General features: G+C 48.6%; 1 protein-coding gene across 1 annotated transcript in view; it reads left to right on the plus strand.

Moving 5' to 3' along the window:
* Nucleotides 1-27,928, plus strand: part of LOC142187378 (tRNA wybutosine-synthesizing protein 4-like) — a gene marked incomplete at its 5' end in the record, with an annotated part of 132,732 nt that overhangs the window by 65,625 nt on the left and 39,179 nt on the right. Inside the window, one exon of the mRNA XM_075261583.1 lies at nt 20,315-20,551. Within this exon, the coding sequence (XP_075117684.1) occupies nt 20,315-20,551 (237 nt within the window). The remainder of the gene's footprint in view (nt 1-20,314; nt 20,552-27,928) is intronic.

Below are 27,928 nucleotides of genomic sequence, written 5' to 3' on the forward strand. Positions count from 1 at the left end.
GTGGGATCTCCTCTGTCACCATGTGTAACTGTAGGTGGGATCTCCTCAGTCACCATGTGTAACTGTAGGTGGGATCTCCTCTATCACCATGTGTATCTGTAGGTGGGATCTCCTCTGTCACCGTGTGTATCTGTAGGTGGGATCTCCTCTGTCACCATGTGTAACTGTAGGTGGGATCTCCTCTGTCACCATGTGTATCTGTAGGTGGGATCTCCTCAGTCACCATGTGTATCTGTATTTGGGATCTCCTCAGTCACCATGTGTATCTGTAGGTGGGATCTCCTCAGTCACCATGTGTATCTGTAGGTGGGATCTCCTCTGTCACCATGTGTATCTGTAGGTGGGATCTCCTGTGACCATGTGTATCTGTAGGTGGGATCACCCTCAGTCACCATGTGTATCTGTAGGTGGGATCTCCTCTGTCACCGTGTGTATCTGTAGGTGGGATCTCCTGTGACCATGTGTATCTGTAGGTGGGATCACCCTCAGTCACCATGTGTATCTGTATTTGGGATCTCCTCAGTCACCATGTGTATCTGTAGGTGGGATCTCCTGTGACCATGTGTATCTGTATTTGGGATCTCCTGTGACCATGTGTATCTGTATTTGGGATCTCCTCAGTCACCATGTGTATCTGTAGGTGGGATCTCCTCTATCACCATGTATATCTGTATTTGGGATCTCCTCTGTCACCATGTGTATCTCTATTTGGGATCTCCTCAGTCACCATGTGTATCTGTATTTGGGATCTCCTCAGTCACCATGTGTATCTGTAGGTGGGATCTCCTGTAACCATGTGTATCTGTATTTGGGATCTCCACAGTCACCATGTGTATCTATCTGTAGGTGGGATCTCCTGTCACCATTTGTATCTGTAGGTGGGATCTCCTCAGTGACCATGTGTATCTTTAGGTGGGATCTCCTCAGTGACCATGTGTATCTTTAGGTGGGATCTCCTCTATCACCATGTGTATCTGTAGGTGGGATCTCCTCTATCACCATGTGTATCTGTATTTGGGATCTCCTCAGTCACCATGTGTATCTGTAGGTGGGATCTCCTCTGTCACCATGTGTATCTGTAGGTGGGATCTCCTGTGACCATGTGTATCTGTATTTGGGATCTCCTCAGTCACCATGTGTATCTGTATTTGGGATCTCCTCAGTCACCATGTGTATCTGTAGGTGGGATCTCCTCAGTCACCATGTGTATCTGTAGGTGGGATCTCCTCAGTCACCATGTGTAACTGTAGTTGGGATCTCCTCAGTCACCATGTGTATCTGTAGGTGGGATCTCCTCTGTCACCATGTGTATCTGTAGGTGGGATCTCCTCTATCACCATGTGTATCTGTAGGTGGGATCTCCTGTCACCATGTGTAACTGTAGGTGGGATCTCCTCAGTCACCATGTGTATCTGTAGGTGGGATCTCCTCAGTCACCATGTGTATCTGTAGGTGGGATCTCCTCAGTCACCATGTGTATCTGTAGGTGGGATCTCCTGTGACCATGTGTATCTGTATTTGGGATCTCCTCAGTCACCATGTGTATCTGTAGGTGGGATCTCCTCTATCACCATGTATATCTGTATTTGGGATCTCCTCTGTCACCATGTGTATCTGTATTTGGGATCTCCTCAGTCACCATGTGTATCTGTATTTGGGATCTCCTCAGTCACCATGTGTATCTGTATGTGGGATCTCCTGTGACCATGTGTATCTGTATTTGGGATCTCCTCAGTCACCATGTGTATCTGTATTTGGGATCTCCACAGTCACCATGTGTATCTATCTGTAGGTGGGATCTCCTGTCACCATTTGTATCTGTAGGTGGGATCTCCTCAGTGACCATGTGTATCTGTAGGTGGGATCTCCTCTGTCACCATTTGTATCTGTAGGTGGGATCTCCTCAGTCACCATGTGTATCTGTAGGTGGGATCTCCTCTATCACCATGTGTATCTGTAGGTGGGATCTCCTCTATCACCGTGTGTATCTGTATGTGGGATCTCCTCAGTCACCATGTGTATCTGTAGGTGGGATCTCCTCTGTCACCATGTGTATCTGTAGGTGGGATCTCCTGTGACCATGTGTATCTGTATTTGGGATCTCCTCAGTCACCATGTGTATCTGTAGGTGGGATCTCCTGTCACCATGTGTATCTGTATTTGGGATCTCCTCAGTCACCATGTGTATCTGTAGGTGGGATCTCCTCTGTCACCATTTGTATCTGTAAGTGGGATCTCCTCTGTCACCATGTGTATCTGTAGGTGGGATCTCCTCTATCACCATGTGTATCTGTAGGTGGGATCTCCTCTGTCACCATGTGTATCTGTAGGTGGGATCTCCTCTGTCACTATGTGTATCTGTAGGTGGGATCTCCTGTCACCATGTGTATCTGTAGGTGGGATCTCCTCAGTCACCATGTGTAACTGTAGGTGGGATCTCCTGTCACCATGTGTATCTGTAGGTGGGATCTCCTGTCACCATGTGTATCTGTAGGTGGGATCTCCTCAGTCACCATGTGTATCTGTAGGTGGGTTCTCCTCAGTCACCATGTGTATCTGTAGGTGGGTTCTCCTCAGTCACCATATGTATCTATCTGTAGGTGGGATCTCCTCTGTCACCATGTGTATCTGTAGGTGGGATCTCCTCTGTCACTATGTGTATCTGTAGGTGGGATCTTCTGTCACCATGTGTATCTGTAGGTGGGATCTCCTCAGTCACCATGTGTATCTGTAGGTGGGATCTCCTGTCACCATGTGTATCTGTAGGTGGGTTCTCCTGTCACCGTGTGTATCTGTAGGTGGGATCTCCTCTGTCACCGTGTGTATCTGTAGGTGGGATCTCCTCTGTCACCATGTGTAACTGTAGGTGGGATCTCCTGTCACCATGTGTATCTGTAGGTGGGATCTCCTCAGTCACCATGTGTATCTGTAGGTGGGATCTCCTCAATCACCATGTGTATATGTAGGTGGGTTCTCCTGTCACCATGTGTATCTGTAGGTGGGATCTCCTGTCACCATGTGTATCTGTAGGTGGGATCTCCTCTGTCACCATGTGTATCTGTAGGTGGGTTCTCCTGTCACCATGTGTATCTGTAGGTGGGATCTCCTCAGTCACCATGTGTAACTGTAGGTGGGATCTCCTCTATCACCATGTGTATCTGTAGGTGGGATCTCCTCTGTCACCGTGTGTATCTGTAGGTGGGATCTCCTCTGTCACCATGTGTAACTGTAGGTGGGATCTCCTCTGTCACCATGTGTATCTGTAGGTGGGATCTCCTCAGTCACCATGTGTATCTGTATTTGGAATCTCCTCAGTCACCATGTGTATCTATAGGTGGGATCTCCTCTGTCACCATGTGTATCTGTAGGTGGGATCTCCTGTGACCATGTGTATCTGTAGGTGGGATATCCTCAGTCACCATGTGTATCTGTAGGTGGGATCTCCTCAGTCACCATGTGTATCTGTAGGTGGGATCTCCTGTGACCATGTGTATCTGTATTTGGGATCTCCTCAGTCACCATGTGTATCTGTAGGTGGGATCTCCTCTATCACCATGTATATCTGTATTTGGGATCTCCTCTGTCACCATGTGTATCTGTATTTGGGATCTCCTCAGTCACCATGTGTATCTGTAGGTGGGATCTCCTGTGACCATGTGTATCTGTATTTGGGATCTCCTCAGTCAACATGTGTATCTGTATTTGGGATCTCCACAGTCACCATGTGTATCTATCTGTAGGTGGGATCTCCTGTCACCATTTGTATCTGTAGGTGGGATCTCCTCAGTGACCATGTGTATCTGTAGGTGGGATCTCCTCTGTCACCATTTGTATCTGTAGGTGGGATCTCCTCAGTCACCATGTGTATCTGTAGGTGGGATCTCCTCAGTCACCATGTGTATCTGTAGGTGGGATCTCCTCTGTCACCATGTGTATCTGTAGGTGGGATCTCCTGTGACCATGTGTATCTGTATTTGGGATCTCCTCAGTCACCATGTGTATCTGTAGGTGGGATCTCCTCTGTCACCATTTGTATCTGTAGGTGGGATCTCCTCTGTCACCATGTGTATCTGTAGGTGGGATCTCCTCTATCACCATGTGTATCTGTAGGTGGGATCTCCTCTGTCACCATGTGTATCTGTAGGTGGGATCTCCTCTGTCACTATGTGTATCTGTAGGTGGGATCTCCTGTCACCATGTGTATCTGTAGGTGGGATCTCCTCAGTCACCATGTGTATCTGTAGGTGGGATCTCCTGTCACCATGTGTATCTGTAGGTGGGATCTCCTCAGTCACGATGTGTATCTGTAGGTGGGTTTTCCTCAGTCACCATGTGTATCTGTAGGTGGGTTCTCCTCAGTCACCATGTGTATCTATCTGTAGGTGGGATCTCCTGTCACCATGTGTATCTGTAGGTGGGATCTCCTCTGTCACCGTGTGTAACTGTAGGTGGGATCTCCTCTGTCACCATGTGTATCTGTAGGTGGGATCTCCTGTCACCGTGTGTATCTGTAGGTGGGTTCTCCTGTCACCGTGTGTATCTGTAGGTGGGATCTCCACTATCACCATGTGTATCTGTAGGTGGGATCTCCTCTATCACCGTGTGTATCTGTAGGTGGGATCTCCTCTATCACCGTGTGTATCTGTAGGTGGGATCTCCTCTATCACCGTGTGTATCTGTAGGTGGGATCTCCTCTGTCACCGTGTGTAACTGTAGGTGGGATCTCCTCTATCACCATGTGTATCTGTAGGTGGGATCTCCTCTATCACCATGTGTATCTGTAGGTGGGATCTCCTCAGTCACCATGTGTATCTGTAGGTGGGATCTCCTCTATCACCATGTGTAACTGTAGGTGGGATCTCCTCTGTCACCATGTGTATCTGTAGGTGGGTTCTCCTGTCACCGTGTGTATCTGTAGGTGGGATCTCCTCAGTCAACATGTGTATCTGTAGGTGGGTTCTCCTGTCACCGTGTGTATCTGTAGGTGGGATCTCCTCTGTCACCGTGTGTATCTGTAGGTGGGATCTCCTCTGTCACCATGTGTAACTGTAGGTGGGATCTCCTGTCACCATGTGTATCTGTATTTGGGATCTCCTCTGTCACCATGTGTAACTGTAGGTGGGATCTCCTGTCACCATGTGTATTTGTAGGTGGGATTTCCTCAGTCACCATGTGTATCTGCAGGTGGGATCTCCTCAGTCACCATGTGTATATGTAGGTGGGTTCTCCTGTCACCATGTGTATCTGTAGGTGGGATCTCCTGTCACCATGTGTATCTGTAGGTGGGATCTCCTCTGTCACCATGTGTATCTGTAGGTGGGATCTCCTCAGTCACCATGTGTAACTGTAGGTGGGATCTCCTCTATCACCATGTGTATCTATAGGTGGGATCTCCTCTGTCACCGTGTGTATCTGTAGGTGGGTTCTCCTCTGTCACCATGTGTAACTGTAGGTGGGATCTCCTCAGTCACCATGTGTAACTGTAGGTGGGATCTCCTCAGTCACCATGTGTATCTGTATTTGGGATCTCCTGTCACCATGTGTAACTGTAGGTGGGATCTCCTCTGTCACCATGTGTATCTGTAGGTGGGATCTCCTCAGTCACCATGTGTAACTGTAGGTGGGATCTCCTCTATCACCATGTGTATCTATAGGTGGGATCTCCTCTGTCACCGTGTGTATCTGTAGGTGGGATCTCCTCTGTCACCATGTGTATCTGTAGGTGGGATCTCCTCAGTCACCATGTGTATCTGTATTTGGGATCTCCTGTCACCATGTGTAACTGTAGGTGGGATCTCCTCTGTCACCATGTGTATCTGTAGGTGGGATCTCCTCAGTCACCATGTGTATCTGTAGGTGGGATCTCCTCTATCACCATGTGTAACTGTAGGTGGGATCTCCTCTGTCACCATGTGTATCTGTAGGTGGGTTCTCCTGTCACCGTGTGTATCTGTAGGTGGGATCTCCTCAGTCAACATGTGTATCTGTAGGTGGGTTCTCCTGTCACCGTGTGTATCTGTAGGTGGGATCTCCTCTGTCACCGTGTGTATCTGTAGGTGGGATCTCCTCTGTCACCATGTGTAACTGTAGGTGGGATCTCCTGTCACCATGTGTATCTGTATTTGGGATCTCCTCTGTCACCATGTGTAACTGTAGGTGGGATCTCCTGTCACCATGTGTATCTGTAGGTGGGATCTCCTCAGTCACCATGTGTATCTGTAGGTGGGATCTCCTCAGTCACCATGTGTATATGTAGGTGGGTTCTCCTGTCACCATGTGTATCTGTAGGTGGGATCTCCTGTCACCATGTGTATCTGTAGGTGGGATCTCCTCTGTCACCATGTGTATCTGTAGGTGGGATCTCCTCAGTCACCATGTGTAACTGTAGGTGGGATCTCCTCTATCACCATGTGTATCTATAGGTGGGATCTCCTCTGTCACCGTGTGTATCTGTAGGTGGGATCTCCTCTGTCACCATGTGTAACTGTAGGTGGGATCTCCTCAGTCACCATGTGTAACTGTAGGTGGGATCTCCTCAGTCACCATGTGTATCTGTATTTGGGATCTCCTGTCACCATGTGTAACTGTAGGTGGGATCTCCTCTGTCACCATGTGTATCTGTAGGTGGGATCTCCTCAGTCACCATGTATATCTGTATTTGGGATCTCCTCAGTCACCATGTGTATCTGTAGGTGGGATCTCCTCTGTCACCATGTGTATCTGTAGGTGGGATCTCCTCTGTCACCATGTGTATCTGTAGGTGGGATCACCCTCAGTCACCATGTGTATCTGTAGGTGGGATCTCCTCAGTCACCATGTGTATTTGTATTTGGGATCTCCTCTGTCACCATTTGTATCTGTAGGTGGGATCTCCTCAGTCACCATGTGTATCTGTCGGTGGGATCTCCTCTATCACCATGTGTATCTGTAGGTGGGATCTCCTCAGTCACCCTGTGTATCTGTATTTGGGATCTCCTCTGTCACCATGTGTAACTGTAGGTGGGATCTCCTCTGTCACCATGTGTATCTGTAGGTGGGATCTCCTCAGTCACCATGTGTATCTGTATTTGGGATCTCCTCAGTCACCATGTGTATCTGTAGGTGGGATCTCCTGTGACCATGTGTATCTGTAGGTGGGATCACCCTCAGTCACCATGTGTATCTGTAGGTGGGATCTCCTCTGTCACCGTGTGTATCTGTAGGTGGGATCTCCTGTGACCATGTGTATCTGTAGGTGGGATCACCCTCAGTCACCATGTGTATCTGTAGGTGGGATCTCCTCAGTCACCATGTGTATCTGTATTTGGGATCTCCTCAGTCACCATGTGTATCTGTAGGTGGGATCTCCTGTGACCATGTGTATCTGTATTTGGGATCTCCTCAGTCACCATGTGTATCTGTAGGTGGGATCTGCTCTATCACCATGTATATCTGTATTTGAGATCTCCTCTGTCACCATGTGTATCTCTATTTGGGATCTCCTCAGTCACCATGTGTATCTGTATTTGGGATCTCCTCAGTCACCATGTGTATCTGTAGGTGGGATCTCCTGTAACCATGTGTATCTGTATTTGGGATCTCCACACTCACCATGTGTATCTATCTGTAGGTGGGATCTCCTGTCACCATTTGTATCTGTAGGTGGGATCTCCTCAGTGACCATGTGTATCTTTAGGTGGGATCTCCTCAGTCACCATGTGTATCTGTAGGTGGGATCTCCTCTATCACCATGTGTATCTGTAGGTGGGATCTCCTCTATCACCATGTGTATCTGTATTTGGGATCTCCTCAGTCACCATGTGTATCTGTAGGTGGGATCTCCTCTGTCACCATGTGTATCTGTAGGTGGGATCTCCTGTGACCATGTGTATCTGTATTTGGGATCTCCTCAGTCACCATGTGTATCTGTATTTGGGATCTCCTCAGTCACCATGTGTATCTGTAGGTGGGATCTCCTCAGTCACCATGTGTATCTGTAGGTGGGATCTCCTCAGTCACCATGTGTAACTGTAGGTGGGATCTCCTCAGTCACCATGTGTATCTGTAGGTGGGATCTCCTCAGTCACCATGTGTAACTGTAGGTGGGATCTCCTCAGTCACCATGTGTATCTGTAGGTGGGATCTCCTCAGTCACCATGTGTATCTGTAGGTGGGATCTCCTCAGTCACCATGTGTATCTGTAGGTGGGATCTCCTCTGACCATGTGTGTCTGTATTTGGGATCTCCTCAGTCACCATGTGTATCTGTAGGTGGGATCTCCTCTATCACCATGTATATCTGTATTTGGGATCTCCTCTGTCACCATGTGTATCTGTATTTGGGATCTCCTCAGTCACCATGTGTATCTGTAGGTGGGATCTCCTGTGACCATGTGTATCTGTATTTGGGATCTCCTCAGTCACCATGTGTATCTGTATTTGGGATCTCCACAGTCACCATGTGTATCTATCTGTAGGTGGGATCTCCTGTCACCATTTGTATCTGTAGGTGGGATCTCCTCAGTAACCATGTTTATCTGTAGGTGGGATCTCCTCTGTCACCATTTGTATCTGTAGGTGGGATCTCCTCAGTCACCATGTGTATCTGTAGGTGGGATCTCCTCTATCACCATGTGTATCTGTAGGTGGGATCTCCTCTATCACCGTGTGTATCTGTAGGTGGGATCTCCTCAGTCACCATGTGTATCTGTAGGTGGGATCTCCTCTGTCACCATGTGTATCTGTAGGTGGGATCTCCTGTGACCATGTGTATCTGTATTTGGGATCTCCTCAGTCACCATGTGTATCTGTAGGTGGGATCTCCTGTCACCATGTGTATCTGTATTTGGGATCTCCTCAGTCACCATGTGTATCTGTAGGTGGGATCTCCTCTGTCACCATTTGTATCTGTAAGTGGGATCTCCTCTGTCACCATGTGTATCTGTAGGTGGGATCTCCTCTATCACCATGTGTATCTGTAGGTGGGATCTCCTCAGTCACCATGTGTATCTGTAGGTGGGATCTCCTCTATCACCATGTGTATCTGTAGGTGGGATCTCCTCTGTCACCATGTGTATCTGTAGGTGGGATCTCCTCTGTCACTATGTGTATCTGTAGGTGGGATCTCCTGTCACCATGTGTATCTGTAGGTGGGATCTCCTCAGTCTCCATGTGTATCTGTAGGTGGGATCTCCTGTCACCGTGTGTATCTGTAGGTGGGATCTCCTCAGTCACCATGTGTATCTGTAGGTGGGATCTCCTGTCACCATGTGTATCTGTAGGTGGGATCTCCTCAGTCACCATGTGTATCTGTAGGTGGGTTCTCCTCAGTCACCATGTGTATCTGTAGGTGGGTTCTCCTCAGTCACCATGTGTATCTATCTGTAGGTGGGATCTCCTCTGTCACCATGTGTATCTGTAGGTGGGATCTCCTCTGTCACTATTTGTATCTGTAGGTGGGATCTCCTGTCACCATGTGTATCTGTAGGTGGGATCTCCTCAGTCACCATGTGTATCTGTAGGTGGGATCTCCTGTCACCATGTGTATCTGTAGGTGGGTTCTCCTGTCACCGTGTGTATCTGTAGGTGGGATCTCCTCTGTCACCGTGTGTATCTGTAGGTGGGATCTCCTCTGTCACCATGTGTAACTGTAGGTGGGATCTCCTGTCACCATGTGTATCTGTAGGTGGGATCTCCTCAGTCACCATGTGTATCTGTAGGTGGGATCTCCTCAGTCACCATGTGTATATGTAGGTGGGTTCTCCTGTCACCATGTGTATCTGTAGGTGGGATCTCCTGTCACCGTGTGTATCTGTAGGTGGGATCTCCTCTGTCACCATGTGTATCTGTAGGTGGGTTCTCCTGTCACCATGTGTATCTGTAGGTGGGATCTCCTCTGTCACCATGTGTATCTGTAGGTGGGATCTCCTGTCACCATGTGTATCTGTAGGTGGGATCTCCTCAGTCACCATGTGTATCTGTAGGTGGGATCTCCTCAGTCACCATGTGTAACTGTAGGTGGGATCTCCTCTATCACCATGTGTATCTGTAGGTGGGATCTCCTCTGTCACCGTGTGTATCTGTAGGTGGGATCTCCTCTGTCACCATGTGTAACTGTAGGTGGGATCTCCTCTGTCACCATGTGTATCTGTAGGTGGGATCTCCTCAGTCACCATGTGTATCTGTATTTGGAATCTCCTCAGTCACCATGTGTATCTATAGGTGGGATCTCCTCTGTCACCATGTGTATCTGTAGGTGGGATCTCCTGTGACCATGTGTATCTGTAGGTGGGATATCCTCAGTCACCATGTGTATCTGTAGGTGGGATCTCCTCAGTCACCATGTGTATCTGTAGGTGGGATCTCCTGTGACCATGTGTATCTGTATTTGGGATCTCCTCAGTCACCATGTGTATCTGTAGGTGGGATCTCCTCTATCACCATGTATATCTGTATTTGGGATCTCCTCTGTCACCATGTGTATCTGTATTTGGGATCTCCTCAGTCACCATGTGTATCTGTAGGTGGGATCTCCTGTGACCATGTGTATCTGTATTTGGGATCTCCTCAGTCACCATGTGTATCTGTATTTGGGATCTCCACAGTCACCATGTGTATCTATCTGTAGGTGGGATCTCCTGTCACCATTTGTATCTGTAGGTGGGATCTCCTCAGTGACCATGTGTATCTGTAGGTGGGATCTCCTCTGTCACCATTTGTATCTGTAGGTGGGATCTCCTCAGTCACCATGTGTATCTGTAGGTGGGATCTCCTCAGTCACCATGTGTATCTGTAGGTGGGATCTCCTCTGTCACCATGTGTATCTGTAGGTGGGATCTCCTGTGACCATGTGTATCTGTATTTGGGATCTCCTCAGTCACCATGTGTATCTGTAGGTGGGATCTCCTCTGTCACCATTTGTATCTGTAGGTGGGATCTCCTCTGTCACCATGTGTATCTGTAGGTGGGATCTCCTCTATCACCATGTGTATCTGTAGGTGGGATCTCCTCTGTCACCATGTGTATCTGTAGGTGGGATCTCCTCTGTCACTATGTGTATCTGTAGGTGGGATCTCCTGTCACCATGTGTATCTGTAGGTGGGATCTCCTCAGTCACCATGTGTATCTGTAGGTGGGATCTCCTGTCACCATGTGTATCTGTAGGTGGGATCTCCTCAGTCACCATGTGTATCTGTAGGTGGGTTCTCCTCAGTCACCATGTGTATCTGTAGGTGGGTTCTCCTCAGTCACCATGTGTATCTATCTGTAGGTGGGATCTCCTGTCACCATGTGTATCTGTAGGTGGGATCTCCTCTGTCACCGTGTGTAACTGTAGGTGGGATCTCCTCTGTCACCATGTGTATCTGTAGGTGGGATCTCCTGTCACCGTGTGTATCTGTAGGTGGGTTCTCCTGTCACCGTGTGTATCTGTAGGTGGGATCTCCACTATCACCATGTGTATCTGTAGGTGGGATCTCCTCTATCACCGTGTGTATCTGTAGGTGGGATCTCCTCTATCACCATGTGTATCTGTAGGTGGGATCTCCTCTATCACCGTGTGTATCTGTAGGTGGGATCTCCTCTGTCACCGTGTGTAACTGTAGGTGGGATCTCCTCTATCACCATGTGTATCTGTAGGTGGGATCTCCTCTATCACCATGTGTATCTGTAGGTGGGATCTCCTCAGTCACCATGTGTATCTGTAGGTGGGATCTCCTCTATCACCATGTGTAACTGTAGGTGGGATCTCCTCTGTCACCATGTGTATCTGTAGGTGGGTTCTCCTGTCACCGTGTGTATCTGTAGGTGGGATCTCCTTAGTCAACATGTGTATCTGTAGGTGGGTTCTCCTGTCACCGTGTGTATCTGTAGGTGGGATCTCCTCTGTCACCGTGTGTATCTGTAGGTGGGATCTCCTCTGTCACCATGTGTAACTGTAGGTGGGATCTCCTGTCACCATGTGTATCTGTATTTGGGATCTCCTCTGTCACCATGTGTAACTGTAGGTGGGATCTCCTGTCACCATGTGTATCTGTAGGTGGGATCTCCTCAGTCACCATGTGTATCTGTAGGTGGGATCTCCTCAGTCACCATGTGTATATGTAGGTGGGTTCTCCTGTCACCATGTGTATCTGTAGGTGGGATCTCCTGTCACCATGTGTATCTGTAGGTGGGATCTCCTCTGTCACCATGTGTATCTGTAGGTGGGATCTCCTCAGTCACCATGTGTAACTGTAGGTGGGATCTCCTCTATCACCATGTGTATCTATAGGTGGGATCTCCTCTGTCACCGTGTGTATCTGTAGGTGGGATCTCCTCTGTCACCATGTGTAACTGTAGGTGGGATCTCCTCAGTCACCATGTGTAACTGTAGGTGGGATCTCCTCAGTCACCATGTGTATCTGTATTTGGGATCTCCTGTCACCATGTGTAACTGTAGGTGGGATCTCCTCTGTCACCATGTGTATCTGTAGGTGGGATCTCCTCTGTCACCATGTGTAACTGTAGGTGGGATCTCCTCTATCACCATGTGTATCTATAGGTGGGATCTCCTCTGTCACCGTGTGTATCTGTAGGTGGGATCTCCTCTGTCACCATGTGTATCTGTAGGTGGGATCTCCTCAGTCACCATGTGTATCTGTATTTGGGATCTCCTGTCACCATGTGTAACTGTAGGTGGGATCTCCTCTGTCACCATGTGTATCTGTAGGTGGGATCTCCTCAGTCACCATGTATATCTGTATTTGGGATCTCCTCAGTCACCATGTGTATCTCTAGGTGGGATCTCCTCTGTCACCATGTGTATCTGTAGGTGGGATCTCCTCTGTCACCATGTGTATCTGTAGGTGGGATCACCCTCAGTCACCATGTGTATCTGTAGGTGGGATCTCCTCAGTCACCATGTGTATTTGTATTTGCGATCTCCTCTGTCACCATTTGTATCTGTAGGTGGGATCTCCTCAGTCACCATGTGTATCTGTCGGTGGGATCTCCTCTATCACCATGTGTATCTGTAGGTGGGATCTCCTCAGTCACCCTGTGTATCTGTATTTGGGATCTCCTCTGTCACCATGTGTATCTGTAGGTGGGATCTCCTCAGTCACCATGTGTATCTGTATTTGGGATCTCCTCAGTCACCATGTGTATCTGTAGGTGGGATCTCCTGTGACCATGTGTATCTGTAGGTGGGATCACCCTCAGTCACCATGTGTATCTGTAGGTGGGATCTCCTCTATCACCATGTGTATCTGTAGGTGGGTTCTCCTCTGTCACCGTGTGTATCTGTAGGTGGGATCTCCTGTGACCATGTGTATCTGTAGGTGGGATCACCCTCAGTCACCATGTGTATCTGTAGGTGGGATCTCCTGTGACCATGTGTATCTGTATTTGGGATCTCCTCAGTCACCATGTGTATCTGTAGGTGGGATCTGCTCTATCACCATGTATATCTGTATTTGAGATCTCCTCTGTCACCATGTGTATCTCTATTTGGGATCTCCTCAGTCACCATGTGTATCTGTATTTGGGATCTCCTCAGTCACCATGTGTATCTGTAGGTGGGATCTCCTGTAACCATGTGTATCTGTATTTGGGATCTCCACAGTCACCATGTGTATCTATCTGTAGGTGGGATCTCCTGTCACCATTTGTATCTGTAGGTGGGATCTCCTCAGTGACCATGTGTATCTTTAGGTGGGATCTCCTCAGTCACCATGTGTATCTGTAGGTGGGATCTCCTCTATCACCATGTGTATCTGTAGGTGGGATCTCCTCTATCACCATGTGTATCTGTATTTGGGATCTCCTCAGTCACCATGTGTATCTGTAGGTGGGATCTCCTCTGTCACCATGTGTATCTGTAGGTGGGATCTCCTGTGACCATGTGTATCTGTATTTGGGATCTCCTCAGTCACCATGTGTATCTGTATTTGGGATCTCCTCAGTCACCATGTGTATCTGTAGGTGGGATCTCCTCAGTCACCATGTGTATCTGTAGGTGGGATCTCCTCAGTCACCATGTGTATCTGTATTTGGGATCTCCTCAGTCACCATGTGTAACTGTAGGTGGGATCTCCTCTGTCACCATGTGTATCTGTAGGTGGGATCTCCTCAGTCACCATGTGTATCTGTATTTGGGATCTCCTCAGTCACCATGTGTATCTGTAGGTGGGATCTCCTGTGACCATGTGTATCTGTAGGTGGGATCACCCTCAGTCACCATGTGTATCTGTAGGTGGGATCTCCTCTATCACCATGTGTATCTGTAGGTGGGTTCTCCTCTGTCACCGTGTGTATCTGTAGGTGGGATCTCCTGTGACCATGTGTATCTGTAGGTGGGATCACCCTCAGTCACCATGTGTATCTGTAGGTGGGATCTCCTGTGACCATGTGTATCTGTATTTGGGATCTCCTCAGTCACCATGTGTATCTGTAGGTGGGATCTGCTCTATCACCATGTATATCTGTATTTGAGATCTCCTCTGTCACCATGTGTATCTCTATTTGGGATCTCCTCAGTCACCATGTGTATCTGTATTTGGGATCTCCTCAGTCACCATGTGTATCTGTAGGTGGGATCTCCTGTAACCATGTGTATCTGTATTTGGGATCTCCACAGTCACCATGTGTATCTATCTGTAGGTGGGATCTCCTGTCACCATTTGTATCTGTAGGTGGGATCTCCTCAGTGACCATGTGTATCTTTAGGTGGGATCTCCTCAGTCACCATGTGTATCTGTAGGTGGGATCTCCTCTATCACCATGTGTATCTGTAGGTGGGATCTCCTCTATCACCATGTGTATCTGTATTTGGGATCTCCTCAGTCACCATGTGTATCTGTAGGTGGGATCTCCTCTGTCACCATGTGTATCTGTAGGTGGGATCTCCTGTGACCATGTGTATCTGTATTTGGGATCTCCTCAGTCACCATGTGTATCTGTATTTGGGATCTCCTCAGTCACCATGTGTATCTGTAGGTGGGATCTCCTCAGTCACCATGTGTATCTGTAGGTGGGATCTCCTCAGTCACCATGTGTAACTGTAGGTGGGATCTCCTCAGTCACCATGTGTATCTGTAGGTGGGATCTCCTCAGTCACCATGTGTAACTGTAGGTGGGATCTCCTCAGTCACCATGTGTATCTGTAGGTGGGATCTCCTCAGTCACCATGTGTATCTGTAGGTGGGATCTCCTCAGTCACCATGTGTATCTGTAGGTGGGATCTCCTGTGACCATGTGTATCTGTATTTGGGATCTCCTCAGTCACCATGTGTATCTGTAGGTGGGATCTCCTCTATCACCATGTATATCTGTATTTGGGATCTCCTCTGTCACCATGTGTATCTGTATTTGGGATCTCCTCAGTCACCATGTGTATCTGTATTTGGGATCTCCTCAGTCACCATGTGTATCTGTAGGTGGGATCTCCTGTGACCATGTGTATCTGTATTTGGGATCTCCTCAGTCACCATGTGTATCTGTATTTGGGATCTCCACAGTCACCATGTGTATCTATCTGTAGGTGGGATCTCCTGTCACCATTTGTATCTGTAGGTGGGATCTCCTCAGTGACCATGTGTTTCTGTAGGTGGGATCTCCTCTGTCACCATTTGTATCTGTAGGTGGGATCTCCTCAGTCACCATGTGTATCTGTAGGTGGGATCTCCTCTATCACCATGTGTATCTGTAGGTGGGATCTCCTCTATCACCGTGTGTATCTGTAGGTGGGATCTCCTCAGTCACCATGTGTATCTGTAGGTGGGATCTCCTCTGTCACCATGTGTATCTGTAGGTGGGATCTCCTGTGACCATGTGTATCTGTATTTGGGATCTCCTCAGTCACCATGTGTATCTGTAGGTGGGATTTCCTGTCACCATGTGTATCTGTATTTGGGATCTCCTCAGTCACCATGTGTATCTGTAGGTGGGATCTCCTCTGTCACCATTTGTATCTGTAAGTGGGATCTCCTCTGTCACCATGTGTATCTGTAGGTGGGATCTCCTCTATCACCATGTGTATCTGTAGGTGGGATCTCCTCAGTCACCATGTGTATCTGTAGGTGGGATCTCCTCTATCACCATGTGTATCTGTAGGTGGGATCTCCTCTGTCACCATGTGTATCTGTAGGTGGGATCTCCTCTGTCACTATGTGTATCTGTAGGTGGGATCTCCTGTCACCATGTGTATCTGTAGGTGGGATCTCCTCAGTCTCCATGTGTATCTGTAGGTGGGATCTCCTGTCACCGTGTGTATCTGTAGGTGGGATCTCCTCAGTCACCATGTGTATCTGTAGGTGGGATCTCCTGTCACCATGTGTATCTGTAGGTGGGATCTCCTCAGTCACCATGTGTATCTGTAGGTGGGTTCTCCTCAGTCACCATGTGTATCTGTAGGTGGGTTCTCCTCAGTCACCATGTGTATCTATCTGTAGGTGGGATCTCCTCTGTCACCATGTGTATCTGTAGGTGGGATCTCCTCTGTCACTATGTGTATCTGTAGGTGGGATCTCCTGTCACCATGTGTATCTGTAGGTGGGATCTCCTGTCACCATGTGTATCTGTAGGTGGGATCTCCTCAGTCACCATGTGTATCTGTAGGTGGGATCTCCTCAGTCACCATGTGTAACTGTAGGTGGGATCTCCTCTATCACCATGTGTATCTGTAGGTGGGATCTCCTCTGTCACCGTGTGTATCTGTAGGTGGGATCTCCTCTGTCACCATGTGTAACTGTAGGTGGGATCTCCTCTGTCACCATGTGTATCTGTAGGTGGGATCTCCTCAGTCACCATGTGTATCTGTATTTGGGATCTCCTCAGTCACCATGTGTATCTGTAGGTGGGATCTCCTCTGTCACCATGTGTATCTGTAGGTGGGATCTCCTGTGACCATGTGTATCTGTAGGTGGGATCTCCTCAGTCACTATGTGTATCTGTAGGTGGGATCTCCTCAGTCACCATGTGTATCTGTAGGTGGGATCTCCTGTGACCATGTGTATCTGTATTTGGGATCTCCTCAGTCACCATGTGTATCTGTAGGTGGGATCTCCTCTATCACCATGTATATCTGTATTTGGGATCTCCTCTGTCACCATGTGTATCTGTATTTGGGATCTCCTCAGTCACCATGTGTATCTGTAGGTGGGATCTCCTGTGACCATGTGTATCTGTATTTGGGATCTCCTCAGTCACCATGTGTATCTGTATTTGGGATCTTCACAGTCACCATGTGTATCTATCTGTAGGTGGGATCTCCTGTCACCATTTGTATCTGTAGGTGGGATCTCCTCAGTGACCATGTGTATCTGTAGGTGGGATCTCCTCTGTCACCATTTGTATCTGTAGGTGAGATCTCCTCAGTCACCATGTGTATCTGTAGGTGGGATCTCCTCAGTCACCATGTGTATCTGTAGGTGGGATCTCCTCTGTCACCATGTGTATCTGTAGGTGGGATCTCCTGTGACCATGTGTATCTGTATTTGGGATCTCCTCAGTCACCATGTGTATCTGTAGGTGGGATCTCCTGTCACCATGTGTATCTGTATTTGGGATCTCCTCAGTCACCATGTGTATCTGTAGGTGGGATCTCCTCTGTCACCATTTGTATCTGTAGGTGGGATCTCCTCTGTCACCATGTGTATCTGTAGGTGGGATCTCCTCTATCACCATGTGTATCTGTAGGTGGGATCTCCTCTGTCACCATGTGTATCTGTAGGTGGGATCTCCTCTGTCACTATGTGTATCTGTAGGTGGGATCTCCTGTCACCATGTGTATCTGTAGGTGGGATCTCCTCAGTCACCATGTGTAACTGTAGGTGGGATCTCCTGTCACCATGTGTATCTGTAGGTGGGATCTCCTGTCACCATGTGTATCTGTAGGTGGGATCTCCTCAGTCACCATGTGTATCTGTAGGTGGGTTCTCCTCAGTCACCATGTGTATCTGTAGGTGGGTTCTCCTCAGTCACCATGTGTATCTATCTGTAGGTGGGATCTCCTGTCACCATGTGTATCTGTAGGTGGGATCTCCTCTGTCACCGTGTGTAACTGTAGGTGGGATCTCCTCTGTCACCATGTGTATCTGTAGGTGGGATCTCCTGTCACCGTGTGTATCTGTAGGTGGGTTCTCCTGTCACCGTGTGTATCTGTAGGTGGGATCTCCACTATCACCATGTGTATCTGTAGGTGGGATCTCCTCTATCACCGTGTGTATCTGTAGGTGGGATCTCCTCTATCACCATGTGTATCTGTAGGTGGGATCTCCTCTATCACCGTGTGTATCTGTAGGTGGGATCTCCTCTGTCACCGTGTGTAACTGTAGGTGGGATCTCCTCTATCACCATGTGTATCTGTAGGTGGGATCTCCTCTATCACCATGTGTATCTGTAGGTGGGATCTCCTCAGTCACCATGTGTATCTGTAGGTGGGATCTCCTCTATCACCATGTGTAACTGTAGGTGGGATCTCCTCTGTCACCATGTGTATCTGTAGGTGGGTTCTCCTGTCACCATGTGTATCTGTAGGTGGGATCTCCTCAGTCAACATGTGTATCTGTAGGTGGGTTCTCCTGTCACTGTGTGTATCTGTAGGTGGGATCTCCTCTGTCACCGTGTGTATCTGTAGGTGGGATCTCCTCTGTCACCATGTGTAACTGTAGGTGGGATCTCCTGTCACCATGTGTATCTGTATTTGGGATCTCCTCTGTCACCATGTGTAACTGTAGGTGGGATCTCCTGTCACCATGTGTATCTGTAGGTGGGATCTCCTCAGTCACCATGTGTATCTGTAGGTGGGATCTCCTCAGTCACCATGTGTATATGTAGGTGGGTTCTCCTGTCACCATGTGTATCTGTAGGTGGGATCTCCTGTCACCATGTGTATCTGTAGGTGGGATCTCCTCTGTCACCATGTGTATCTGTAGGTGGGTTCTCCTGTCACCATGTGTATCTGTAGGTGGGATCTCCTCTGTCACCATGTGTATCTGTAGGTGGGATCTCCTCTGTCACCATGTGTATCTGTAGGTGGGATCTCCTCAGTCACCATGTGTAACTGTAGGTGGGATCTCCTCTATCACCATGTGTATCTATAGGTGGGATCTCCTCTGTCACCGTGTGTATGTGTAGGTGGGATCTCCTCTGTCACCATGTGTAACTGTAGGTGGGATCTCCTCAGTCACCATGTGTAACTGTAGGTGGGATCTCCTCTATCACCATGTGTATCTGTATTTGGGATCTCCTGTCACCATGTGTAACTGTAGGTGGGATCTCCTCTGTCACCATGTGTATCTGTAGGTGGGATCTCCTCAGTCACCATGTATATCTGTATTTGGGATCTCCTCAGTCACCATGTGTATCTGTAGGTGGGATCTCCTCAGTCACCATGTGTAACTGTAGGTGGGATCTCCTCAGTTACCATGTGTATCTGTATTTGGGATCTCCTGTCACCATGTGTAACTGTAGGTGGGATATCCTCTGTCACCATGTGTATCTGTAGGTGGGATCTCCTCAGTCACCATGTATATCTGTATTTGGGATCTCCTCAGTCACCATGTGTATCTGTAGGTGGGATCTCCTCTGTCACCATGTGTATCTGTAGGTGGGATCTCCTCTGTCACCATGTGTATCTGTAGGTGGGATCTCCTCAGTCACCATGTGTATCTGTAGGTGGGATCTCCTCTGTCACCATGTGTATCTGTAGGTGGGATCACCCTCAGTCACCATGTGTATCTGTAGGTGGGATCTCCTCAGTCACCATGTGTATTTGTATTTGGGATCTCCTCTGTCACCATTTGTATCTGTAGGTGGGATCTCCTCAGTCACCATGTGTATCTGTAGGTGGGATCTCCTCTATCACCATGTGTATCTGTAGGTGGGATCTCCTCAGTCACCCTGTGTATCTGTATTTGGGATCTCCTCAGTCACCATGTGTATCTGTAGGTGGGATCTCCTCTGTCACCGTGTGTATCTGTAGGTGGGATCTCCTCTGTCACCATGTGTATCTGTAGGTGGGATCTCCTCTGTCACCGTGTGTAACTGTAGGTGGGATCTCCTCTGTCACCATGTGTATCTGTAGGTGGGATCTCCTCTGTCACCGTGTGTAACTGTAGGTGGGATCTCCTCTGTCACCGTGTGTATCTGTAGGTGGGATCTCCTCTGTCACCATGTGTATCTGTAGGTGGGATCTCCTCTATCACCATGTGTAACTGTAGGTGGGATCTCCTCTGTCACCATGTGTATCTGTAGGTGGGATCTCCTCAGTCACCATGAGTATCTGTAGGTGGGATCTCCTCTGTCACCATCTTATGTTGTTGTACTGATTTGTCTTTTTTCTGCTTTCTTCCCAGACTTCACTGTGTTCCCCGCTCCTGCCTGTGGTGGCGCTGTTCTCGCCAAGCTCCTCTCACCAGCTGTCCTTGGTTTACGTCGATTTGGTCACCGGTCCTGTTTAGTTTCCTCAGAATTCATTATAAGTACTGGAGGTTTTGGTGAAGGAAATGGCAAACACCAGAGATTAGGAGATGTCCATCTGTTACTAGAGGAGGAGGAGACCTGGAGCAGAGAGGTGACAACCAGCCAGTGGGGTAACTAGATATTGTGGGTGCTGACCTTAGGGCACCGGGGTCATTTAGGATGGATTGCCCAGTACAATAGTTACCCCTTCTCACCACACTCACCTCTCTTTTTGTAATTTTGCGACTATGAACTTTCTCCATGAGGTTTTGTTTTTACATTTGTCTTTTGTATTTTTGTACCGTGTCTTGTGCTGTGTTTCGATGTCACTCTGTACCGTGTCTTGAGCTGTGTTTCGATGTCGCTCTGTACTGTGTCTTATGCTTTGTTTCAATGTCTCTCTGTATCTTGTCTTGTGTTGTGTTTCGATGTCGCTCTGTACTGTGTCTTGTGCTGTGTTTCGATGTCGCTCTGTACCGTGTCTTGTGCTGTGTTTCGATGTCGCTCTGTACTGTGTCTTGTGCTGTGTTTCGGTGTCGCTCTGTACCGTATCTTGTGCTGTGTTTCGATGTCGCTCTGTACCGTGTCTTGTGCTGTGTTTCGGTGTCGCTCTATACTGTGTCTTGTGCTGTGTTTCGATGTCGCTCTGTACCGTGTCTTGTGCTGTGTTTCGATGTCGCTCTGTACCGTGTCTTGTGCTGTGTTTCGGTGTCGCTCTATACTGTGTCTTGTGCTGTGTTTCGGTGTCGCTCTGTACCGTGTCTTGTGCTGTGTTTTGGTATCGCTCTGTACCGTGTCTTGTGCTGTGTTTCGGTGTCGCTCTGTATCGTGTCTTGTGCTGTGTTTCGATGTCGCTCTGTATTGTGTCTCGTGTTGTGTTTCGATGTCACTCAGTACCGTGTCTTGTGCTGTGTTTCGATGTCGCTCTGTACTGTGTCTTGTGCTGTGTTTCGATGTCGCTCTGTATCGTTTCTTGTGCTGTGTTTCGATGTCGCTCTGTACCGTGTCTTGTGCTGTGTTTCGATGTCGCTCTGTACCGTGTCTCGTGCTGTGTTTCGATGTCGCTCTGTATCGTGTCTCGTGCTGTGTTTCGGTGTCGCTCAGTACCGTGTCTTGTGCTGTGTTTCGATGTCGCTCAGTACCGTGTCTTGTGCTGTGTTTCGATGTCACTCAGTACCGTATCTTGTGCTGTGTTTCGATGTCGCTCTGTACCGTGTCTTGTGCTGTGTTTCGGTGTCGCTCTGTACCGTGTCTTGTGCTGTGTTTCGGTGTCGCTCTGTACCGTATCTTGTGCTGTGTTTTGATGTCGCTCTGTACCGCGTCTTGTGCTGTGTTTCGGTGTCGCTCTGTACCGTGTCTTGTGCTGTGTTTCGATGTCGCTCTATACTGTGTCTTGTGCTGTGTTTCGATGTCGCTCTGTATCGTGTATTGTGTTGTGTTTCGATGTCGCTCAGTACCGTGTCTTGTGCTGTGTTTCGATGTCCCTCTGTACTGTGTCTTGTGCTGTGTTTCGATGTCGCTCTGTATCGTTTCTTGTGCTGTGTTTCGATGTCGCTCTGTACCGTGTCTTGTGCTGTGTTTCGATGTCGCTCTGTACCGTGTCTTGTGCTGTGTTTCGGTGTCGCTCTGTACCGTGTCTTGTGCTGTGTTTCGATGTCGCTCTATACTGTGTCTTGTGCTGTGTTTCGGTGTCGCTCTGTACCGTGTCTTGTGCTGTGTTTCGATGTCGCTCTGTACCGTGTCTTGTGCTGTGTTTCGATGTCGCTCTGTACCGTGTCTCGTGCTGTGTTTCGATGTCGCTCTGTATCGTGTCTCGTGCTGTGTTTCGGTGTCGCTCTGTACCATGTATTCTGCTGTGTTTCAGTGTCGCTCTGTACCTGTCTTGTGCTGTTTTTCGATGTCGCTCTGTATCGTGTCTTGTGCTGTGTTTCGATGTCGCTCTGTACCGTGTCTTGTGCTGTGTTTCGATGTCGCTCTGTACCGTGTCTCGTGCTGTGTTTCGATGTCGCTCTGTATCGTGTCTCGTGCTGTGTTTCGGTGTCGCTCTGTACCATGTATTCTGCTGTGTTTCAATGTCGCTCTGTACTGTGTCTTGTGCTGTGTTTCGGTATCGCTCTGTATCGTGTCTTGTGCTGTGTTTCGATGTTGCTCTGTACCGTGTCTTGTGCTGTGTTTCGATGTCGCTCAGTACCGTGTCTTGTGCTGTGTTTCGGTGTCGCTCTGTACCGTGTCTTGTGCTGTGTTTCGGTATCGCTCTGTACCGTGTCTTGTGCTGTGTTTCGGTGTCGCTCTGTATCGTGTCTTGTGCTGTGTTTCGATGTTGCTCTGTACCGTGTCTTGTGCTGTGTTTCGATGTCGCTCAGTACCGTGTCTTGTGCTGTGTTTCGATGTCGCTCTGTACCGTGTCTTGTGCTGTGTTTCGGTATCGCTCTGTACCGTGTCTTGTGCTGTGTTTCGGTGTCGCTCTGTACCGTGTCTTGTGCTGTGTTTCGATGTCGCTCTGTACCATGTATTCTGCTGTGTTTCAATGTCGCTCTGTACCGTGTCTTGTGCTGTGTTTCGATGTCGCTCTGTACCGTGTCTTGTGCTGTGTTTCGATGTCGCTCTGTACCGTGTATTGTGTTGTGTTTCGATGTCACTCAGTACCGTGTCTTGTGCTGTGTTTCGATGTGGCTCTGTACTGTGTCTTGTGCTGTGTTTCGATGTCGCTCTGTACCGTGTCTTGTGCTGTGTTTCGATGTCGCTCTGTACCGTGTATTGTGTTGTGTTTTGATGTCGCTCTGTACCGTGTCTTGTGCTGTGTTTCGGTATCGCTCTGTATCGTTTCTTGTGCTGTGTTTCGATGTCGCTCTGTACCGTGTCTCGTGCTGTGTTTCGGTGTCGCTCTGTACCGTGTCTTGTGCTGTGTTTCGATGTCGCTCTGTATCGTGTCTTGTGCTGTGTTTCGATGTCGCTCTGTATCGTGTCTTGTGCTGTGTTTCGATGTCGCTCTGTACCGTGTCTTGTGCTGTGTTTCGGTGTCGCTCTGTACCGTGTCTTGTGCTGTGTTTCGATGTCGCTCTGTACCGTGTCTTGTGCTGTGTTTCGGTGTCGCTCTGTACCGTGTCTTGTGCTGTGTTTCGGTATCGCTCTGTATCGTGTCTTGTGCTGTGTTTCGGTGTCGCTCTGTACCGTATCTTGTGCTGTGTTTCGGTGTCGCTCTGTACCGTGTCTTGTGCTGCGTTTCAGTGTCGCTCTGTACCGTGTCTTGTGCTGTGTTTCGGTGTCGCTCTGTACCGTGTCTTGTGCTGTGTTTCGGTATCGCTCTGTACCGTGTCTTGTGCTGTGTTTCGGTGTCGCTCTGTACCGTGTCTTGTGCTGTGTTTCGATGTCGCTCTGTACCATGTATTCTGCTGTGTTTCAATGTCGCTCTGTACCGTGTCTTGTGCTGTGTTTCGATGTCGCTCTGTACCGTGTCTTGTGCTGTGTTTCGGTGTCGCTCTGTACCGTGTCTTGTGCTGTGTTTCGATGTCGCTCTGTATCGTTTCTTGTGCTGTGTTTCGATGTCACTCAGTACCGTGTCTTGTGCTGTGTTTCGATGTCGCTCTGTATCGTGTCTTGTGCTGTGTTTCGATGTCGCTCTGTATCGTGTCTTGTGCTGTGTTTCGGTGTCGTTCTGTACCGTGTCTTCTGCTGTGTTTCGATGTCGCTCTGTATCGTTTCTTGTGCTGTGTTTCGATGTCGCTCTGTATCGTGTCTTGTGCTGTGTTTCGATGTCGCTCAGTACCGTGTCTTGTGCTGTGTTTCGATGTCGCTCTGTACCGTGTCTTGTGCTGTGTTTCGATGTCGCTCAGTACCATGTCTTGTGCTGTGTTTCGATGTCGCTCTGTACCGTGTCTTGTGCTGTGTTTCGGTATCGCTCTGTATCGTGTCTTGTGCTGTGTTTCGATGTCGCTCTGTATCGTGTCTTGTGCTGTGTTTCGGTATCGCTCTGTATCGTGTCTTGTGCTGTGTTTCGATGTTGCTCTGTACCGTGTCTTGTGCTGTGTTTCGATGTCGCTCAGTACCGTGTCTTGTGCTGTGTTTCGGTGTCGCTCTGTACTGTGTCTTGTGCTGTGTTTCGGTATCGCTCTGTACTGTGTCTTGTGCTGTGTTTCGGTATCGCTCTGTACCGTGTCTTGTGCTGTGTTTCGGTGTCGCTCTGTACCGTGTCTTGTGCTGTGTTTCGGTGTCGCTCTGTATCGTGTCTTGTGCTGTGTTTCGGTATCGCTCTGTATCGTGTCTTGTGCTGTGTTTCGATGTTGCTCTGTACCGTGTCTTGTGCTGTGTTTCGATGTCGCTCAGTACCGTGTCTTGTGCTGTGTTTCGGTGTCGCTCTGTACTGTGTCTTGTGCTGTGTTTCGGTATCGCTCTGTACCGTGTCTTGTGCTGTGTTTCGGTGTCGCTCTGTACCGTGTCTTGTGCTGTGTTTCGGTGTCGCTCTGTACTGTGTCTTGTGCTGTGTTTCGGTATCGCTCTGTACCGTGTCTTGTGCTGTGTTTCGGTGTCGCTCTGTACCGTGTCTTGTGCTGTGTTTCGGTATCGCTCTGTACCGTGTCTTGTGCTGTGTTTCGGTGTCGCTCAGTACCGTGTCTTGTGCTGTGTTTCGGTGTCGCTCTGTACTGTGTCTTGTGCTGTGTTTCGGTATCGCTCTGTACCGTGTCTTGTGCTGTGTTTCGGTATCGCTCTGTACCGTGTCTTGTGCTGTGTTTCGGTGTCGCTCTGTACTGTGTCTTGTGCTGTGTTTCGGTATCGCTCTGTACCGTGTCTTGTGCTGTGTTTCGGTGTCGCTCTGTACCGTGTCTTGTGCTGTGTTTCGATGTCGCTCTGTACCATGTATTCTGCTGTGTTTCAATGTCGCTCTGTACCGTGTCTTGTGTTGTGTTTCAATGTCGCTCTGTACCGTGTCTTGTGCTGTGTTTCGGTGACGCTCTGTACCGTGTCTTGTGTTGTGTTTCGATGTCGCTCTGTACCGTGTCTTGTGTTGTGTTTCGATGTCGCTCTGTACCATGTATTGTGTTGTGTTTCGATGTCACTCTGTACTGTGTCTTGTGCTGTGTTTCGATGTCGCTCTGTACCGTGTCTCGTGCTGTGTTTCGATGTCGCTCTGTACCGTGTCTCGTGCTGTGTTTCGATTTCGCTCTGTATCGTTTCTTGTGCTGTGTTTCGATGTCGCTCTGTACTGTGTCTTGTGCTGTGTTTCGATTTCGCTCTGTATCGTTTCTTGTGCTGTGTTTCGATGTCGCTCTGTACCGTGTCTTTTGCTGTGTTTCGATGTCGCTCTGTACTGTGTCTTGTGCTGTGTTTCGGTGTCGCTCTGTACCGTGTCTTGTGCTGTGTTTTGGTATCGCTCTGTACTGTGTCTTGTGCTGTGTTTCGGTGTCGCTCTGTACCGTGTCTTGTGCTGTGTTTCGATGTCGCTCTGTACCGTGTCTCGTGCTGTGTTTCGATTTCGCTCTGTATCGTTTCTTGTGCTGTGTTTCGATGTCGCTCTGTACTGTGTCTTGTGCTGTGTTTCGATTTCGCTCTGTATCGTTTCTTGTGCTGTGTTTCGATGTCGCTCTGTACCGTGTCTTTTGCTGTGTTTCGATGTCGCTCTGTACTGTGTCTTGTGCTGTGTTTCGGTGTCGCTCTGTACCGTGTCTTGTGCTGTGTTTTGGTATCGCTCTGTACTGTGTCTTGTGCTGTGTTTCGGTGTCGCTCTGTACCGTGTCTTGTGCTGTGTTTTGGTATCGCTCTGTACCGTGTCTTGTGCTGTGTTTCGATGTCACTCAGTACCGTGTCTTGTTCTGCATTTCGATGTCGCTCTGTACCGTGTCTTTTGCTGTGTTTCGATGTCGCTCTGTACCGTGTCTTGTGCTGTGTTTCGGTATCGCTCTGTATCGTTTCTTGTGCTGTGTTTCGATGTCGCTCTGTACCGTGTCTCGTGCTGTGTTTCGGTGTCGCTCTGTACCGTGTCTTCTGCTGTGTTTCGATGTCGCTCTGTACTGTGTCTTGTGCTTTGTTTCAATGTCGCTCTGTACCGTGTCTTGTGCTGTGTTTCGGTGTCGCTCTGTACCGTGTCTTGTGCTGTGTTTCGATGTCGCTCTGTATCGTTTCTTGTGCTGTGTTTCGATGTCACTCAGTACCGTGTCTTGTGCTGTGTTTCGATGTCGCTCTGTACCGTGTCTTGTGTTGTGTTTCGATGTCGCTCTGTACTGTGTCTTATGCTTTGTTTCAATGTCGCTCTGTATCTTGTCTTGTGTTGTGTTTCGATGTCGCTCTGTACTGTGTCTTGTGCTGTGTTTCGATGTCGCTCTGTACCGTGTCTTGTGCTGTGTTTCGATGTCGCTCTGTACTGTGTCTTGTGCTGTGTTTCGATGTCGCTCTGTATCGTTTCTTGTGCTGTGTTTCGGTATCGCTCTGTACCGTGTCTTTTGCTGTGTTTCGATGTCGCTCTGTACTGTGTCTTGTGCTGTGTTTCAATTTCGCTCTGTACCGTGTCTTGTGCTGTGTTTCGGTGTCGCTCTGTACCGTGTCTTGTGCTGTGTTTCGGTATCGCTCTGTATCGTTTCTTGTGCTGTGTTTCGATGTCGCTCTGTACCGTTTCTTGTGCTGTGTTTCGATGTCGCTCTGTACCGTATCTTGTGCTGTGTTTCGGTGTCGCTCTGTACCGTGTCTTGTGCTGTGTTTCGATGTCGCTCTGTACCGTGTCTCGTGCTGTGTTTCGGTGTCGCTCTGTACCGTGTCTTGTGCTGTGTTTCGATGTCGCTCTGTACTGTGTCTTGTGCTTTGTTTCGATGTGGCTCTGTACTGTGTCTTGTGCTTTGTTTCATTGTCGCTCTGTATCTTGTCTTGTGTTGTGTTTCGATGTCGCTCTGTACTGTGTCTTGTGCTGTGTTTCGGTGTTGCTCTGTACCGTGTATTGTGTTGTGTTTCGATGTCGCTCTGTACCGTGTCTTGTGCTGTGTTTCGGTGTCGCTCTGTACTGTGTCTTGTGCTTTGTTTCAATGTCGCTCTGTACCGTGTCTTGTGCTGTGTTTCGGTGTCGCTCTGTACCGTGTCTTGTGCTGTGTTTCGATGTCGCTCTGTATCGTTTCTTGTGCTGTGTTTCGATGTCACTCAGTACCGTGTCTTGTGCTGTGTTTCGATGTCGCTCTGTACCGTGTCTTGTGTTGTGTTTCGATGTCGCTCTGTACTGTGTCTTATGCTTTGTTTCAATGTCGCTCTGTATCTTGTCTTGTGTTGTGTTTCGATGTCGCTCTGTACTGTGTCTTGTGCTGTGTTTCGATGTCGCTCTGTACCGTGTCTTGTGCTGTGTTTCGATGTCGCTCTGTACTGTGTCTTGTGCTGTGTTTCGATGTCGCTCTGTATCGTTTCTTGTGCTGTGTTTCGGTATCGCTCTGTACCGTGTCTTTTGCTGTGTTTCGATGTCGCTCTGTACTGTGTCTTGTGCTGTGTTTCAATTTCGCTCTGTACCGTGTCTTGTGCTGTGTTTCGGTGTCGCTCTG

Source organism: Leptodactylus fuscus, unplaced genomic scaffold (genome assembly GCF_031893055.1).
Source record: "Leptodactylus fuscus isolate aLepFus1 unplaced genomic scaffold, aLepFus1.hap2 HAP2_SCAFFOLD_218, whole genome shotgun sequence".
Classification (NCBI taxonomy): Eukaryota; Metazoa; Chordata; class Amphibia; order Anura; family Leptodactylidae; genus Leptodactylus; species Leptodactylus fuscus.